Here is a 16,073-nt window from a genome sequence, read left to right on the forward strand (position 1 = left end):
AAAAGAAGGGGGGATGCTAGACTGTGCTAAACATGTCCCTGTCCCAAAAATTTTAAGATGTGTTGCTGCCATCAATTTCAAAATTACCAGATTTTTTTTTCTTAAAATGGTACTTTAAGTTTGAACAGTTGATATGTTTTGTATTGTGAATAAAATATGGAAATCATTGCATCCTGTTTTTATGTCGGTCTTACAGTGTGTTAACTTTTTTGGAAATGGGTTGTACAGTATATATATTTACCAGTACAGAGTTAATAGTATTAGGTAGACATTAGATTAAGTCGTTTAGTTGCATCTCCATTTTAATCTGTACTCAACTATGACTTTTTATAATTGCCCAAAATGTCTCATTATTGGTACCTTAGCCAACTAATTGCTTTTCCTGGCAGCTATTGCACCCGCTATCAGTGATCATGTGACTATACAAAGCTGACCTGCCCACTTCCTTCAACTTGAGAAATGTGCTTTCTATTTAAAGGTTGCTTCGAGAACGTCAAAGAAGTTTGTTTTTAAATATTTGCAAATTTATTAAAAATAAAAAAAGGAAAAACATCCCATGTACATAAGTTTTCAAAGCCTTTGCTCAATACTTTGAAGAACCTTTGGCACCAATTACAGCCTCAAGTCTTTTTGGGTATGATGCTGCAAGCTTGGCACACCTATTTTTTGTCAGTTTCTCCCATTCTTCTTTGCAGGACCTCTCAAGCTCCATTAGGTTGGATGGGGAGTGTCAGTGCACAGCCATTTTTAGATCTCTCCAGAGATGTTCAATCGGGTTCAGGTCTGGGTTCTGCTGGGCCAGTCAAGGACATTCACAGAGTTGGCCCATATCTTGGCTGTGTGCTTAGAGTGGTTGTCCTGCTTGAAGATGAACCTTTGCCCCAGTCTGAGGTCCAAAGCGCTCTGGAGCAGGTTTTCAACAAGGATGTCTCTATACATTGCAGCATTCATCTTTCCCTCGATCCTGACCAGTCTCTCAGTTCCTGCCACTAAAAAAACATCCCCACAGCATGATGCTGCCACCACCATGTTTGATATTGGCCAGGTGATGAGCGGTGCCTGGTTTCCTCCAGACATGACACTTGCTATTCAGGCCAAAGAGTTAAATCTTTGTTTCACCAGAGAATTTTGTTTATTCAGTTGCCTTTTGGCAAACCCCAGGTGGGCTGCCAAGTGCCTTTTACTGAGGAGTGGCTTCTGTCTGGCCATGCTACCATATAGGAATGATTGGTGGAGTGCTGGAGAGATGGTTATTTTTCTGGAAGGTTCTCCTCTCTCCACAGAGAAACAATGGATCTCTGTCAGAGTGACCATCAGGTTCTTGGTCACCTCCCTGGCTAAGGCCCTTCTCCCCCGATTGCTCAGTTGGGCCGGGCGGCCCGCTCTAGGAAGAGTCCTGGTGGTTCCAAACTTTTTCCGTTTACAGATGATGTAGGCCACTGTGCTCATTGGGACCTTCAACGTTGCAGAAATTTTTCTTTACCCTTCCCCTTGATACAATCCTGTCTCGGAGGTCTACAGACAATTCCTTGGACTTTATGGCTTGGTTTGTGCTCTGACATGCACTGTTAACTTTATATAGACCGGTGTGTGTGACTTTCCAAATCATGTCCAATCAACTGAATTTATCACAGGTGGACTCCAATCAAGTTGTAGAAACATCTCAAGGACGATCAGTGGGAACAGGATTCACCTGAGCTCAAATGTGTGCGTCATGGCAAAGGCTGTGAATACTTCTGTACGTGGGATTTTTTTTTCGTTTATTTTTTTATTTTTTATACATTTGCCAAGATTTCAAACAAACTTCTTTCATGTTGTCATTATGGGGTATTGTTTGTAGAATTTTGAGGAAAATAATTAATTCAATCCATTTTGAATTAAAGCTGTAACATCCACTGTGTCCAGTGGACATAGCATATCACGCCCCAGCGCGGCCCATGGGGCACGCACAAGGCTTATTTTGAGGAGGATGTCATATAACGTCCACTTGGATCTTGATTGGATCACAAAATGTGGAAAAGGTGAAGCGCTGTGAATAAGTTCCGGATACACTGTCTACTATAATTTATGGGGTTTCCTTAAGCTGCCCATACATGAAACAATTTTCTTATACAATTTTCCTTTTTATTTACCAAAACCATACAATATAAGGTCAAACCTAAACATTTTAAATTTGTATGCGATCAGGCAGGTCCTTGCACTACATAGTTGAAGGTAAAAACCTACCAAATCTAAAAGGAAATTATTAAACAAGAAAAATGTATAATGTGTGGCTTGCCTTAGAGTGGATTTAGATAGATAGATAGATAGATATGTCTTGCTATCCACAGAGCAGAAGAAGGTAAGAATCCTATATGAAGTTTGTCTATAAGGTATAGCATTGCCCCAAAAGGGATTTTTAGTTCTCAACAAAAGTGGAGCTCAAAGTTATGAGCCCTTGGAACTTCTCAGCTAACTGGAGTGTCAACAAACACGGATTAGTGATCTTCAGTCTGCGCCCGCGACCTTTCCCGAGTGTCGGAATCCTGACAGGGCTGCAAACTCTCTGAAGACGTGAGGTGGCATCGCTTGACCGGCAGACAATGCATTCTACACAATCGACAAGTCACCGATAGAGCCGAGGTCCCACTTGACATGAAAGTGCTTCTGTCTAACATAAAGGGCTTCATCAGCTGACACATGCTTACCATTTAGCCTGCAACAGATGAAGAGAGAGAACAGGCCGGCGAGAAGATTTTAAAGCGGGATTGCACCGTGGAAAAAATATTAAAAGCCAGCAGCTACAAATACTGCAGCTGCTGACTTTTAATAAATGGACACTCACCTGTCCCGGGGTCCAGCGATGTCGGCAGCCGAGGCCAATCGATCGATCGGCTCTCGGCTGCTGCCGCCACCATTCTAGGTGAGGGAATCAGGAAGTGAAGTGCTGCGGCTTCACTTCCCGGTTCCCTACTGCGCATGCGCGAGTCGCGCAGCGCAATAGGAATTGTCCGTGCTGTCTCTGGGACCCGTGTGTGTCCCAGCAGACAGCGCGCAGGGACAGGAAGAGGCATAGACTCCCGTGGGAGTCTATGCCCGGAAGTGGGTGTAAATACCTGTCTTTGACAGGTATCTGCACCCCCCTCCCCCCTGAAAGGTGCCAATTGTGACACCGGAGGGGGGGAGGGATCCGATCAGCGGAGGTTCCACTTTAGGGTGGAACCCCGCTTTAAGACTTACAGCAGTCAGGGTATAAAAACAAAAAGACAAAAAAAAAAAAAAAAACAAGCCTCATTTCTTGCCTTGAGTAATTAGGCCTTATCTAGTTTTTTTCCTCTTTAACTGTCCCCGGCCCACCTCTATCATTCATTGGATTTCAGATATTCTAATCATGAAGGCTCAGGATCACATGTGGAAACTGCTTACGGCAGTCTACATGCAAATATATTGCACAGAAACCCAGTGATGACATCACTAAATCTAAACGCAGGTATGTAATAAAAATGGAAAGACTTTATTTAAAAATGTCATTAGCGTTTTGATTGGGGGGGGGGGGGGGGGGGGTTGCCTGGGAAAGCCAAATACAAAGTGGATGTGGTATTTCATGCACCAATGTGCAAGAGAACAAAAGCTGGATCTTCACGGTTATTTCATGCAGTACTTTACAATGCATTGTGGTGCGCTGCAGGTCCTTCGCCACCTCCTGCACATGTGCATTTTGGTGCCATTATAAATAGAACTGCACAAAGTTCTGTGTAACCATAACACTGATGCGTGAAGCTAACCTTAAAGAGGACCTGCAGTCTGCTCACATTATTTGTAATAAAAACATCTTTGCCATTCTGAAGCTTCCCTCCAACCACTTTGCATATTATTTTATATATAATGTGACTCTGTACTTGCAAAATAGGCTGCAGAAATCTTCCTCCACTGAGTCTGGCTGCATCCATTTTAACTGTAGGCAGCTGAAGCTGCTGCCTGTTCACTTCCTGGATTTATACAGACACACGGCTCCAGCTCTGCTGCTCTCATTGGCCCTCTTATGACTCATCCCCCCCATCCCTTCCTGACAAACGCTCACAAGAGAGCGAGCCGTGCACGATGTCACAAGCCTAGGCTTTTTACCAGACAAGAAACAGGAAGAAGTTGGCTGTATAAGATATTTACTGGCAGGAAAAAAAAAAATAAGTTTTACTATCCAAAGTTAAAACAACAAGGGCAGAAGATTTAATAGATGGAAAAATTAGTAAAGGTCTTTTTTAACCAGTCCCCGACCAGCCGCTGCAGTTATACTGCGGCAGGTCGGCTCTCCTGGGCAAGGTGTTGTAGCTGTACGTCGGGTGCGCGCAGCCGCAGCGATCGGATTCGCTTCAGGACCAATCAGTCTCCATGCCCAGGACAATGATTTTTTGGCCTGGGGCTGGTGATCAGTTCTGGCGAATAGGAGACTGTCCCCTGCCTATGTAAGTGTAAACACAGGCAGGGGAAGTGATATAATCTCCCCATGTGGAATCCTTTTCGGTTCCAGAGAGAGGACATCCAAAGTGAGTTTCACCAACACTCCACTGACACAGTACACATAGGCACACTTGTCAACCCCCCGGTTAACCCCTTCACTCCCTGTGTCACCAAGTGCAGTTTTCATATCCTTCTTTAATCACTGTACTGGTTTCATTTGTGACACTAATCAGCATTAGGGCAGCTAGTAGTAGGCCCAGGTACCCCCCCCCCCCATAAAGGTTTAACCCCTTGATCGCCCCCCAGTTAACCCTTTCACCAGTGTCACTAATATAGTGTACAGATCTCTTCTGATCGCTGTATCTAGTGTCACGGGGGATGCTAATTAGCCAGTTAGCTAGTTATGGGGTACCCCGCCATATATTGCTGAATAAAAGGTTTAAACCTCCGATCGCGCCCCCCCCCCCCCCCCCCCCGTACAGGTTTTAGTGTTGGGGTCAGCTCCAGGGAGAGTTGGAGTATTGCCAGTAGCACGGACGCCCAGATCTATACTAATGTCTCCAATAGTTTAGGGCTCCCAAAAACACAGCGTTAGTGGGATCAGCCCAGATACCTGGTAACATCTGCGTTTAGCCGCTCCGCCTAGCCCAGCCCACCCAAATCAGGTGCTTTTTTTTGCCTGCGAGTCACACCAGTTGCACTAGTAAATTTAGAAGCCACAGTGTCTAATCGGAGGTACACTAGTGAAGAGGCCTACACATTTCTGAGCACGACAGATGAGAGTGAATAGGAAGTTAGAATACGAACCCGTAGACAGCAGCGGCACCCTGACAGATAGTTCTGGCGATGGAGTAGTGGTCCCTGCTAAGGTCAGGCATACCCGGCCCTGTTCTTCTTCTTCTGTTGAGGTGCAAGAACCGCAGGGCTCTCATATCTAGCAGAGAGCCAGTACTAGTGCTGCTCATCCTTCTGGTGAACTGCCAAGCACCAGCAGCCTAGTACATCCTGGTCGTACATCCAGCACTGCAGTAACACTTAGTGACATGGCGTGTCCCATAAGTGCAATTCAAGCTGGTGCGGTGGCTAGCACAAGTAGTGTCCTGCAGCCACCAAGAAGACAAAGACAGGCCCATCGAGCCCATAGTGCCCTTCCTGCGGCACTTGCCAATCCTAATTGGGAGCCCACCACTTCTGCAGCACCTGTACTTCCCCCCCATTCACTGGCCAACCCAGAATTCAGGTGGAAAACAGTTGATTTTACATCACTTGATTTTTATTCGCTGTTTTTCACTGAAGATCTCTGTAGATCTATTGCGGACCAAAGCAATTTGTAGGCTGGTCAATTCATCATCACTAATCCCCAGTTGACCCTTGCCAGAGATTGGAAACCTATTACGGTTTCCGAATTGAAGACCTTCCTGGGCCTATCCCTCCTCATGGGCATAGTTAAAAAGTGAGTTGCGGTTATATTGGTCCACTGACCCAATTCATCATATGCCCACGTTCTCTACCACCATGACCAGGGCTAGATACAAGCAGAACTTGCGGGTCATGCATTTTAATGACAATGAACTATCGTCCTCTGGGTGACCCTGGATACGATCGGCTCTACTTGTAAACCACTTCAACCAACAGCCTTGTTTACTGCCCATCAAGTTGTCTTTGTTGAGTAGTCCCTGATTACGTTTTCTGGCCGCTTGTCTTTCAAACAGTCCCTGCAAGCGTGCCAGATATGGGGTCAAGTTGTATAAGCTCTGTGACAGGTCCACAGGCTATACATATAGGTTTATGGTTTACAAGGGAAAAGATAGTCATGTGGAGTCTGAGAACTGCCCAGACTACATAGGGAGCTCTGGTAAGATTGTGTGGGACTTGGTGTCACCCTTATTCAGAAAGGGGTAGCACTTGTATGTGGACAATTATTATATGAGCGTGCCACTTTTTAGTCACCTTTTTTGATTGTGGAATTGGCGCATATGGCACCGTGCGATCTAATCGCTGAGGCTTCCCCCAGCGGCTTGTAGAATCCTAACTTAGACGGGGGGGGGGGGGGGGGATAGAGTCTGCTTGAAGTTTAATAATTTGTTAGCAGGGAAGGTTTTCGTTTTGTCCTCCTTTCAAACAGACACGATGGTCCAAATTCCAATGGCGACTGTTGTGGAGAAACCCCTCTCTGTCCACAAATACAACCTTAACATGGTAGGGGTGAACCTCAACGACCAATTGTTGGCACCGTACCCAATTGCCCTTAAGGCCAGACGCTGGTACAAAAAAAAGTGTCTATATTTATTCCAATTGGCTCTGCTGAATTCCTTAAATTCCAGCAAGAGATCATCACAGCCTTTCTGTTCCCAGACGGTGCTCTGGTTTGCCTTCCTAACACCAATGCAAGGTATTTTCCGTATGTCCTCACTGGTAACCCTACCCACAGAAATCCCAAAAGATGTTGTGTCTGCAGAAAACGTGGATTTAGGCCTGATACCCGCTTTTATTGTCCTTCCTGTCCTGACCAACCTGGTCTCTGCATCGGTGACTGTTTCAAATGCTACCACACACTAGTGGAGTATTAGCATAGGGTACAGCATTAAACAGTCCTAGGGCACACCTACACATGGTCTCGAAAGATGAGATGGCCATCACATTCTGAGAGACCCTAATCTGCAACGTTTACAGTTGTATATAAAAGTGCAAAAAAAAAAAAAAAAAGCCAAAAATATTTGTGTTTTTTTCTTCTCTCTCTTTATGTTCGCTCTCCATTGCTCTATATCTATTGTTACTGTATTTTAGAACGGTAATGTTTTATTTCAGAGGTAGGCAACCTTTTGTTTTCAAAGAAATCGAAAGTGCCAAATTTATGACAAAAATTTCAACTTCACAATCTCAATTACGAAAAGGATTTTTTATAAAGTAAATGCTGTAAACTACTTTAGTAGTGAGAAATGAACACCCTGCACTCTCACGCCTCACATCAGCCCCAATTCATGCACCTTCACACCTCAGATCTCTGTCTCCCCTGCAAATCTGTTTCACCACTGCTCATCTGCCCCACCACTGTAACCCCCCTACACATCAGCCACACCTCTGTACCCCCCTGCTCATCTGTCCCACCACTCAAACCCCCTGTACATCTGCCCCACCACTGTACAACCCTGTTCTTCTGTCCCACCACTGTAACCCCCTGCTCATCTGCCCCACCAATATACTCCCTTTCTCATCTGCCCCATCACTGTAAACCCCTGCACATCTGTCCCTCCACTGTAACCCCCTGCACATCTGCCTCACCACTGTATGCTCCTGCTCATCTGTCCCACCACTAACTCCCTGCATATCTGCCCCACCACTGTACTACCCTGCACCCCCCCCCCCCCCGCTCATCTGTCCCACCACTGTAACCCCCTGCTCTTCTGTCCCACCACTGTAACCCCCTGCTCTTCTGTCCCACCACTGTAACCCCCTGCTCTTCTGTCCCACCACTGTAACCCCCTGCTCTTCTGCCCCACCAATGTTCCCCCTTTCTGCCCATGCACATGGCATGTTTGAGCAATATATAATTTAGTGGCAACTTTGTGCAAAAAAAAATTATAATTTTCCCGCAACTTGTGGCAAAATATAAAATATTCTATGGAATAAACATTCTACTCTGTCCTATGAGGCTGCAGGACCCCTGACCCTGTCTGGACAGTGCTGATCACATGCATCCTCCCCCAAAAAAAAAACTCTAGCAATACACACCAAACTGAGCATATGGAGGGTACCTCCAATGCCCTCTCCTATCAGCAGATGGATTGGAAACAGTGGAAGGAGGGGAGGATCAGTGAACAGGATCAAACAGCCTTTTTACACAATGCAGAGGATTCAACTCTTAGGTTCCACAGTGAGTATAACAAGAATGTTTTACTGCATATACAGACTGATTTTACTGTTGTGGGTTTAGTAACACTTTAAAGATATATAAGGGAAAGAGGCTGCACCAGAGGGTGATCTTGGTCAGACAATTGGGAACACAGCCAAGAACTGCAGGCACCAGGATTTACATGATTGTCTCATCTCTCAACCAGAATCTCAGTCCAGAATGTAGATGGTGGCCCTGAGTGATGTCTGAACAAAGATGGCTCCATCCTTCTAGGAAGAAAATTAGATTAAGACATTGTCAGGGGGAGTCCCATGTTCAACTGGTTATAGGCAATTGTTCGCATTCCCTAATCGGAATGGGAACCCACGGCCAAAGCGTCAAGTTACAAATTGGGGTGAATATTAATTTTCTCAGAGCTGGAAAGAGTTACTATATCTTTTGTGGCTGGCCCAGGATATTTCCCCGCAGCACAGAGAGGAGTAGCCAGCTGGGACAATGTGCCGTTGTTTATGTTGTCACATTGCATCAGACGCAGCTATCAGGTGTTTACTCCAACCATAGAGGAGGCTGAGAGCCCATCGGGAGTTTATAAAAAAAAGGCATCAGAGGTGCCAAGCAGGTCCCAAGTCACTCAGCTTCAGGATTCACTTACTAGAGATTATAACATGAAGCGAGTGTGTGCAGTGTGAGAGAACAAGATTTCATTTATCAAAATGGAGCCTATCCATTTACTAGAGACCAGTGACATCACAGAGAATGCAGCCTATCCGTTCATTAGAGACCAGTAATACGCCTGAGAATGGAGCCTATCCCCTCACTAAAAACTGGTGACATCACGGAGAATGCAGCCTATCCATTTACTAGAGACCGGTGACATCACTGAGAATGCAGCCTATCCATTCATTAGAGACCAGTAATACGCCTGAGAATGGAGCCTATCCCCTCACTAAAAACTGGTGACATCACGGAGAATGCAGCCTATCCATTTACTAGAGACCGGTGACATCACTGAGAATGCAGCCTATCCATTCATTAGAGACCAGTAATACGCCTGAGAATGGAGCCTATCCCCTCACTAAAAACTGGTGACATCACGGAGAATGCAGCCTATCCATTTACTAGAGACCGGTGACATCACTGAGAATGCAGCCTATCCATTCATTAGAGACCAGTAATACGCCTGAGAATGGAGCCTATCCCCTCACTAAAAACTGGTGACATCACGGAGAATGCAGCCTATCCATTTACTAGAGACCGGTGACATCACTGAGAATGCAGCCTATCCATTCATTAGAGACCAGTGATACACCTGAGAATGGAGCCTATCCCCTCACTAGAGACCGGTGACATCACTGAGAATGCAGCCTATCCATTCACTAGAGACCAGTGACTTCACTGAGAATGCAGCCTATCCATTTACTAGAGAGAGATCGGTGACATCACTGAGACTGCAGCCTATTTATTCATTAGAAACCAGTGATACGCCTGAGAATGAAGCCTATCCCCTCACTAGAGACCGGTGACATCACTGAGAATACAGCCTATCCATTCACTGGAGAACATTGACATCTGATTGTTCTCAGAAATATTCTCTCTTGGTTGAATAAAAGACATCAAAGAGACAAAAATACATATAAAATTAATTCTCTGTTAATTTTGCAGCAAAAACCGTCAGAAAACACCCTCTCTCAGGAGTCAGTAACCAGTCCAGAAAAGTTCTACAAGAACACTGAATTGTTCATGGAGCTGTGAAGACGGTCTAATCCCTAAACTCATAGAACGTCTTTGCCATGGCATGTGCCACTTTTAGCACTTTTTTTTCTTTGGCCTCGGACCCCAGGTTGGTTCGAGCCAGCTGGATCCAGTACTGTTCTGTTCGGGGCAGGTAATCCGAGTACTTCTCCTTCGGTTCCACTGCGGGATGCTCGTCATCATCTGTGGGCGGGACAAAGAATGACACGAGGCTTAAAATAGGTCCATACAGAACCTCCACAACTTCACATACCTGTTGAACCGCAACTCCATTCAACCACTAACTGTGAAGGTTAGCCTATGAAAGGTCCACCTCAGGACTGGTTGCTCCCTCCATCCCCATGCAACAGTGCTGAGACAATCACCAGGCATGAAAGGAAGGGGAGCGAGTCACATGTTCCTCTATGCTCAGAGGTATCACATATGTCAGTACCGAATCAAGCAGTGGAGGAGGCGGCTCACTTTAACCACTTCACAACCGCCCTAAAGCAGTTTGACTGCTAGAGGGTGACCGCTGCTCTGGATCACGTATATACACACACACACACACACACACACACACACACACACACACACACACACACGATCCCACACTTCCGGGTAGCGGGCTCACTCTCACTGTGATTATGCATAGCGGGAGCCGATCTGCAGGTACTGCGGACTCGACGTCTGCTGGCACCCGCTGATCGTTCGTTACAGAGGCACGTCAGATTGCTGTTCTGTCAGTAGGGAAGGCATGGATCCTGTGTTCCTGTAAAGCAGGGACAAGAATCAATGTCTTCCCTTAGTAAAAGCACCTCCCGTACTGTACACAAACACTGGCTAGGCACACAGTTAACCTTTGATCTGCCCTGATGTTAACCCCTTCCCAGCCAGTGTCAGTACAGTGACCATGCGTACTTTTAGCACTGGTCACTGGTTCCCAAAAAAGGGGTCAAAAGCTTCAGTGTCCGATTTGTCCGCCACAATATCACAGTCCCACTATAAAAGTCGCTGACTGCCACCATTACTGGTAAAACTTAATAAAAATATCATAAATATATCACATCGTTTGTAGACGCTATTACATTTGCACAAACCAATCAACATACGGTTAGTGGGATTTTTAATTAATTTTTTTTACCAAAAATATGTAGCAGAATACAGACTGGCTAAAATTGATGAAGAAATTATATTTTTTTAATTTTTTTTAATTTGATATGTTGTATAGCAGAAAGTAGAAATTCCTTTTTTTTTTCAAAAATGTTTTTTTTAGATTTCTAGCAAAAAAAAAAAAAAAATGCAGGAGGGGGATCATGTATCCCAAAATAAAGCTCTATTTGTGGTAAAAAAGGGACATACATTTTATTTGGGTACAGTGTGGCATGATTGCGCAATTGTCAGTTAAAGTAATGCAGTGCCGTATCGCAAAAAATGGCCTAGTCATGAAGGAGGGTAAACCTTCTGGAGCTGAAGTGGTTAAGTAGGGGTTCTATCAGGGTGCAATCTTCTGCACATGCTATACACAAACACATCTATGAAACACATACAAAGATCTCATCATACCGCTATCCTCCTCGCTTTCATCATCATCTTCATCCTCCTCTTCCTCTGCTCCTCCCTCTGCGCCTTCGGTCTCTTCCTCCTCGCCACCGTCAGAGTCAGATTCATCCAGCCACTCTTGTGTTTCTGTTTAGACAAAAAAAAAATAAAAAATTTCAGTAAACACAATACTGCTTAGCTGAATTATTTTTTAGATCAGTAATGATCAACATACTAGATACAGGGGTCCTCAACTGCAGCCCCCAATACCCATAGGGGGACTTGCATAATATTCAGCATATGTAATGTCAGGAAGGACTGTCAGAGACTGAGAATAATCTGCTGGAGATGGTCAGAGACTGGTGACATGCTATCGGTGTATCCAAAAAAAGGTGAAAAAACTGACTCCAAACAATAGTGATTCAGTAAATATATATATATATATATATATATATATATATATATATATATATAAATATAAAATAGAACTAAAATCAGCAGCTGCCCCTTTAAGTAAAAGTGTTACTTAAAAAAAAAAAAAATAACCATATGAAAAAGGTATAAAACCTTTAATCACTGTATAAAACAGTGATTAAACAGTCCAAATGAATAGAAGATATCATAAAACGTGTATAAAACTTTAAAACAGCTTTTCCCATCACTGTGCTTCAAAAAGGATGCGACTTGTACACTCACAGGATGCACAGGGAGCTTCTTGATGACGCACTTCCTGCGAAATGCATTAAGGCTGTGCAGTCGCCACATCTGACGTCACCTGCGAGGGACCCGCATCACTCCTGGGAACGCACGCCATCCCGGTGCGAGTGGCTGAGTGACTTTACTGAGGGGCTGTCTGTATTGGTACTTACCTAAAGCACCTTATAATGTATGTGCAATATATACACTTTTTTACTGCCAATTTAAAAAAAAAAAATACTGCACTATATTACTTATTACTCTCTTTGGGACTGGCTCATTGTCATCGAGTGAGGGGACTTCTTGGGGAGTGTCTGAATGTGCTGGATCCACAATTGCTGTTGGACATCATAAAAGAGAACATTATTGGATTAGTGTGAAAAGTTATTGAGGCCCTATATTGGCCATTTGTGTGCCTTTTATCTTCACTCTGCTGGAGCACCTTGAATGAATCTACAAGTCACATCCTTTCTGAAGCTCGGTGATTGGAAAAGCTGTGAAGGACTTCTAAATTATATACACATTTATATTAATTTGGACTGTTTAAATCGGCGTTTGTCAAAAAGTAGCGTTGTACCCTTTTTATGCCATCTGTGTAGTTGAGGGCTGGAAATATATAGTAGGAGACTGTTAGAGATTGGGGTTATGTCACATGAAACTGCTAGAGATCACTACTATTACAGCCCATTTTTAAATCAATGCCCCTTTCTACTGGCTGCTGGAGTCCAAAATGACCTATGTCTGAAGACTTTGGATGGACTGTACTTACTCTTGTTAGTGATGTTATCTACCATATAACTACAGCGCTCTTTCAAGGATTATCTGTATGTTTACTATGCACTGCATTCGCCCATTGCGGCTCCAAGGTGCAGAGTTACCACATACAGGTCTTTTGTTTATGATTGGGTCCCATGACATGGATTATAGGTCACTTCAGCGTGCAGGTGCCTACATCAGGGGTTCCATCAGTGCAGGGGGGGGGGGGGGGGGTCCAGCTTATAAAGTCACCTCTGTCTCAGCTTCCGATGGGAGGGATATAGTCTTTTGCTGCCTAAGGAGGAGGGTTATAGGGGTTTTTAGTTCGGGAGAATATATGTTACTAAGGAGATGGTGGTGTTTTTCTAGGAGGGAGGGAGGAATGAGAGTGTTGTAGGAGCTTTTTGGTTTTATTTTGATGCTGTTTTACCTATACACTTATGAAGAAGTAGCCTTTGGATGGTTAATTGTATTACCTTTTTTGTTTTTTGGCTTTGCAGGTTATTTATATTTTACCAGAAAATTGGGCAATATGTTGCACACGTGTGTTCTAAAATTAACTACTGCGCTAGTATTGTGACATAAAAAAAACTGGAACTACCACTATTGCGTTCTCTAGGGTATCTGCTTTCAGAAAATATATAATGTTTGGTGGTTTTAACTAATCTTTAGGCCTAAAATGATTTTTTTTTATAAACTTGTGCAAGAAACTGGTCATGAGAACACACAGGGGCTTTCATTGCTGAACTCCTCACCAGCAATACTCATAAGTATTAAAGTGGACCTGTCAGTACCTATACCTCTATAATAATATATTACAGATATATTTCAAAATACAGCAACTGTAGATGGTGATCCTAGATGATGGCTGGACAAAAGTAGGCATTACACATTACTTAGCATTCGCATATGTAACATGGGAACATATATCTAATGGACAGGTCCGCTTTAAAAGCCAGGGGGATCAATAGAACCAAGCAGCTAGCACTTTTAGAAGAGAAGAGCTGTGGCAGTCTCCAGGTTTCCTTTCTTCCACGTAGTTTGGCTTTATTTTATGTCTCTATGCATGTGCTGCTTACAGTAACCAATCATATTCTTCCTTCCAGAGGAAAATGTGCAGTACAGACAGACAACCTCCTGACTTACTCGGGTCCATTTCCACCAGCACTTTCCATTCCTCCATCTTGTGAAGGTCAAGGCAGTAGAGGTCATTCAGCGTGAACTGTCGGTCGCCAACCTCGAACATTCCTCCGTACACATACAAGAGCCCTTGCTTGACGGTGATCATGGTGTTGGAGCGCGGGCACGGCTCTACCCGCAGCCCTGTTGCTTCTTCCTTCTCGTCGTCCTCTTCTTCTGCGCTGTCCTCCGGGTCGCTGGCTGGTCCTGCCTGGTTGGAGATCACCTGCTTGATGGTCATCACGGTCCCATCTTCAGCCACGATCTCCTTGATGATTTCCACGGGTTCTGCTGGGCACTGAGCAGATGCCTCGTCACTGCCAGCTGGCTCGGATTCTGCGTTCTTATCACCACGCCGCCTCTTCTTTCGTTCTGATTTGGGGCCCTGAAATAATAAAAGACACAGACTACAGATTAAACAAATCTCTAGAGACAACAGTCAATGAGAGCATGAACTTGAGATATCTTCTCTTTACCCCAAGATTAAAGGTGTGCTTCAGGATAGTTTAAAAATTAGCTAAATGCAGCTTTTAATAATGGGTAACCTAATTTCTGTATAAAACGAGGGACTGAAGAAGTGCACATCGCAGCTGTTAAAAGCTACTTATTGTACAAAATGAATTGTTGTATTCAACCGGCATGTCCACAGTCCAGAAGGCACAAGTGGACATGGCAGACCAGAAATCTCCTGGCCAGTCAGTCAAGGTATGATGTCATGCAGAGCAGGAAAGATCAAGTGTCTCCTGGCTTGTCAGTTAAGGTATGATGTCATGCTGGGCAGGAAAGATCAATTGTCTCCTATCTTCTCAGTCAAGGTATGATGTCATGTTGGGTGGGAGAGATCAATTGTCTCCTATGTTCTCAGTCAAGGTATGATGTCATGCTGGGTGGGAAAGATCAAGTGTTTCCTGGCTTGTCAGTCAAGGTTCAGCTGGTGACCGGCTTTCTTGTAAAAGTGATCTGGGTGGCTGCAATGGCCCCCTTCCTCCCGCTGCCAACTGCATTGTTCCCTGAGCCTAGGACTCCAGTAAATAGATGGCTGCCCACAAAGGAGATGGAGGAACATCTGTCCCCCAATCTCCTCTGTGATGAATTAAACCTGGAAGTGATGATGATTTAATCACTTCTGGCTTCAGAGCAGTCATCCCCTGGCTGTTACAACCAGGGAAGCAGCTAACCAAGCACAATCTGTACTTGCTTAGCTGCTTTGCAGGGCAGGGGAGACATTGGGGGATCTAATAAACCCCTAATGTCTTCATAAAGAGGGCCTGCCGCCTGTCCAAAGGTATTATAAGGGGGGTATACCCCCTTGTGGTAGGAATGAAGGTAAATAAAACGTAAAAAATAAAATAAAAAAAGGCAACCCTGTCTCCCCAATGTGTACAAGCAAATTCACATGCACACATAGGTCACACACACACACACACACGTAAACAGTGACCGCACTACACATGAGATATTGCTCCAAACATCAGAGTGAGACTTACTTTGATTTGGCCAGCAAACCAGCGGTTCTTCGTCTGATCATAAAAGTAGATGTCGTTAAAGAAATCCCCTTCGATGCTTTCCTCCTCTTCCTCATCGAAGACACCCCCAAAGAGAATGCTGCGGTAATTAACGCCGACCGCCATGGCAAAACCTGTCCGAGGGTTAGGCTTCACGCCAGATGGGTTTAGTCTGGTCCAAGTCCATTTATCTGGAGGGAAAATAAAAGATATTGGGTCCAGACTGTGGAACAAACAGCCATGTTGCTGTGAGCTGCATTGTGCATGAGCGACTGGGGTATCTGGACACGCATGGTGTAATGATGCGCAACAGTTGGAATTTTTTTAAAACACCTACAGTAGAAGCTGCTGATCCACATACACAGAGGAGAATG

The 16,073-nt window shown here is 44.5% G+C and overlaps 1 protein-coding gene across 1 annotated transcript in view; it reads right to left on the reverse strand.

Annotated features, from left to right (window-relative positions):
- Positions 1-9,918: 9,918 nt before the first annotated feature.
- The window catches only part of KLHDC4 (kelch domain containing 4), a 55,000-nt gene continuing 48,845 nt past the window's right edge, over positions 9,919-16,073 (reverse strand). The window contains exons 9-12 of the mRNA XM_077453357.1: positions 15,682-15,890; positions 14,162-14,579; positions 11,588-11,710; positions 9,919-10,225 (exon numbers count right to left, since the gene is read on the reverse strand). Of these exons, the coding sequence (XP_077309483.1) occupies positions 10,050-10,225; positions 11,588-11,710; positions 14,162-14,579; positions 15,682-15,890 (926 nt within the window). The 3' untranslated portion in view covers positions 9,919-10,049. The remainder of the gene's footprint in view (positions 10,226-11,587; positions 11,711-14,161; positions 14,580-15,681; positions 15,891-16,073) is intronic.

The sequence above is a fragment of the Lithobates pipiens genome, unplaced genomic scaffold, assembly GCF_037356315.1.
Source record: "Lithobates pipiens isolate NorthernLeopardFrog02 unplaced genomic scaffold, aLitPip1_a1.2 Scaffold_10, whole genome shotgun sequence".
NCBI lineage: Eukaryota > Metazoa > Chordata > Amphibia > Anura > Ranidae > Lithobates > Lithobates pipiens.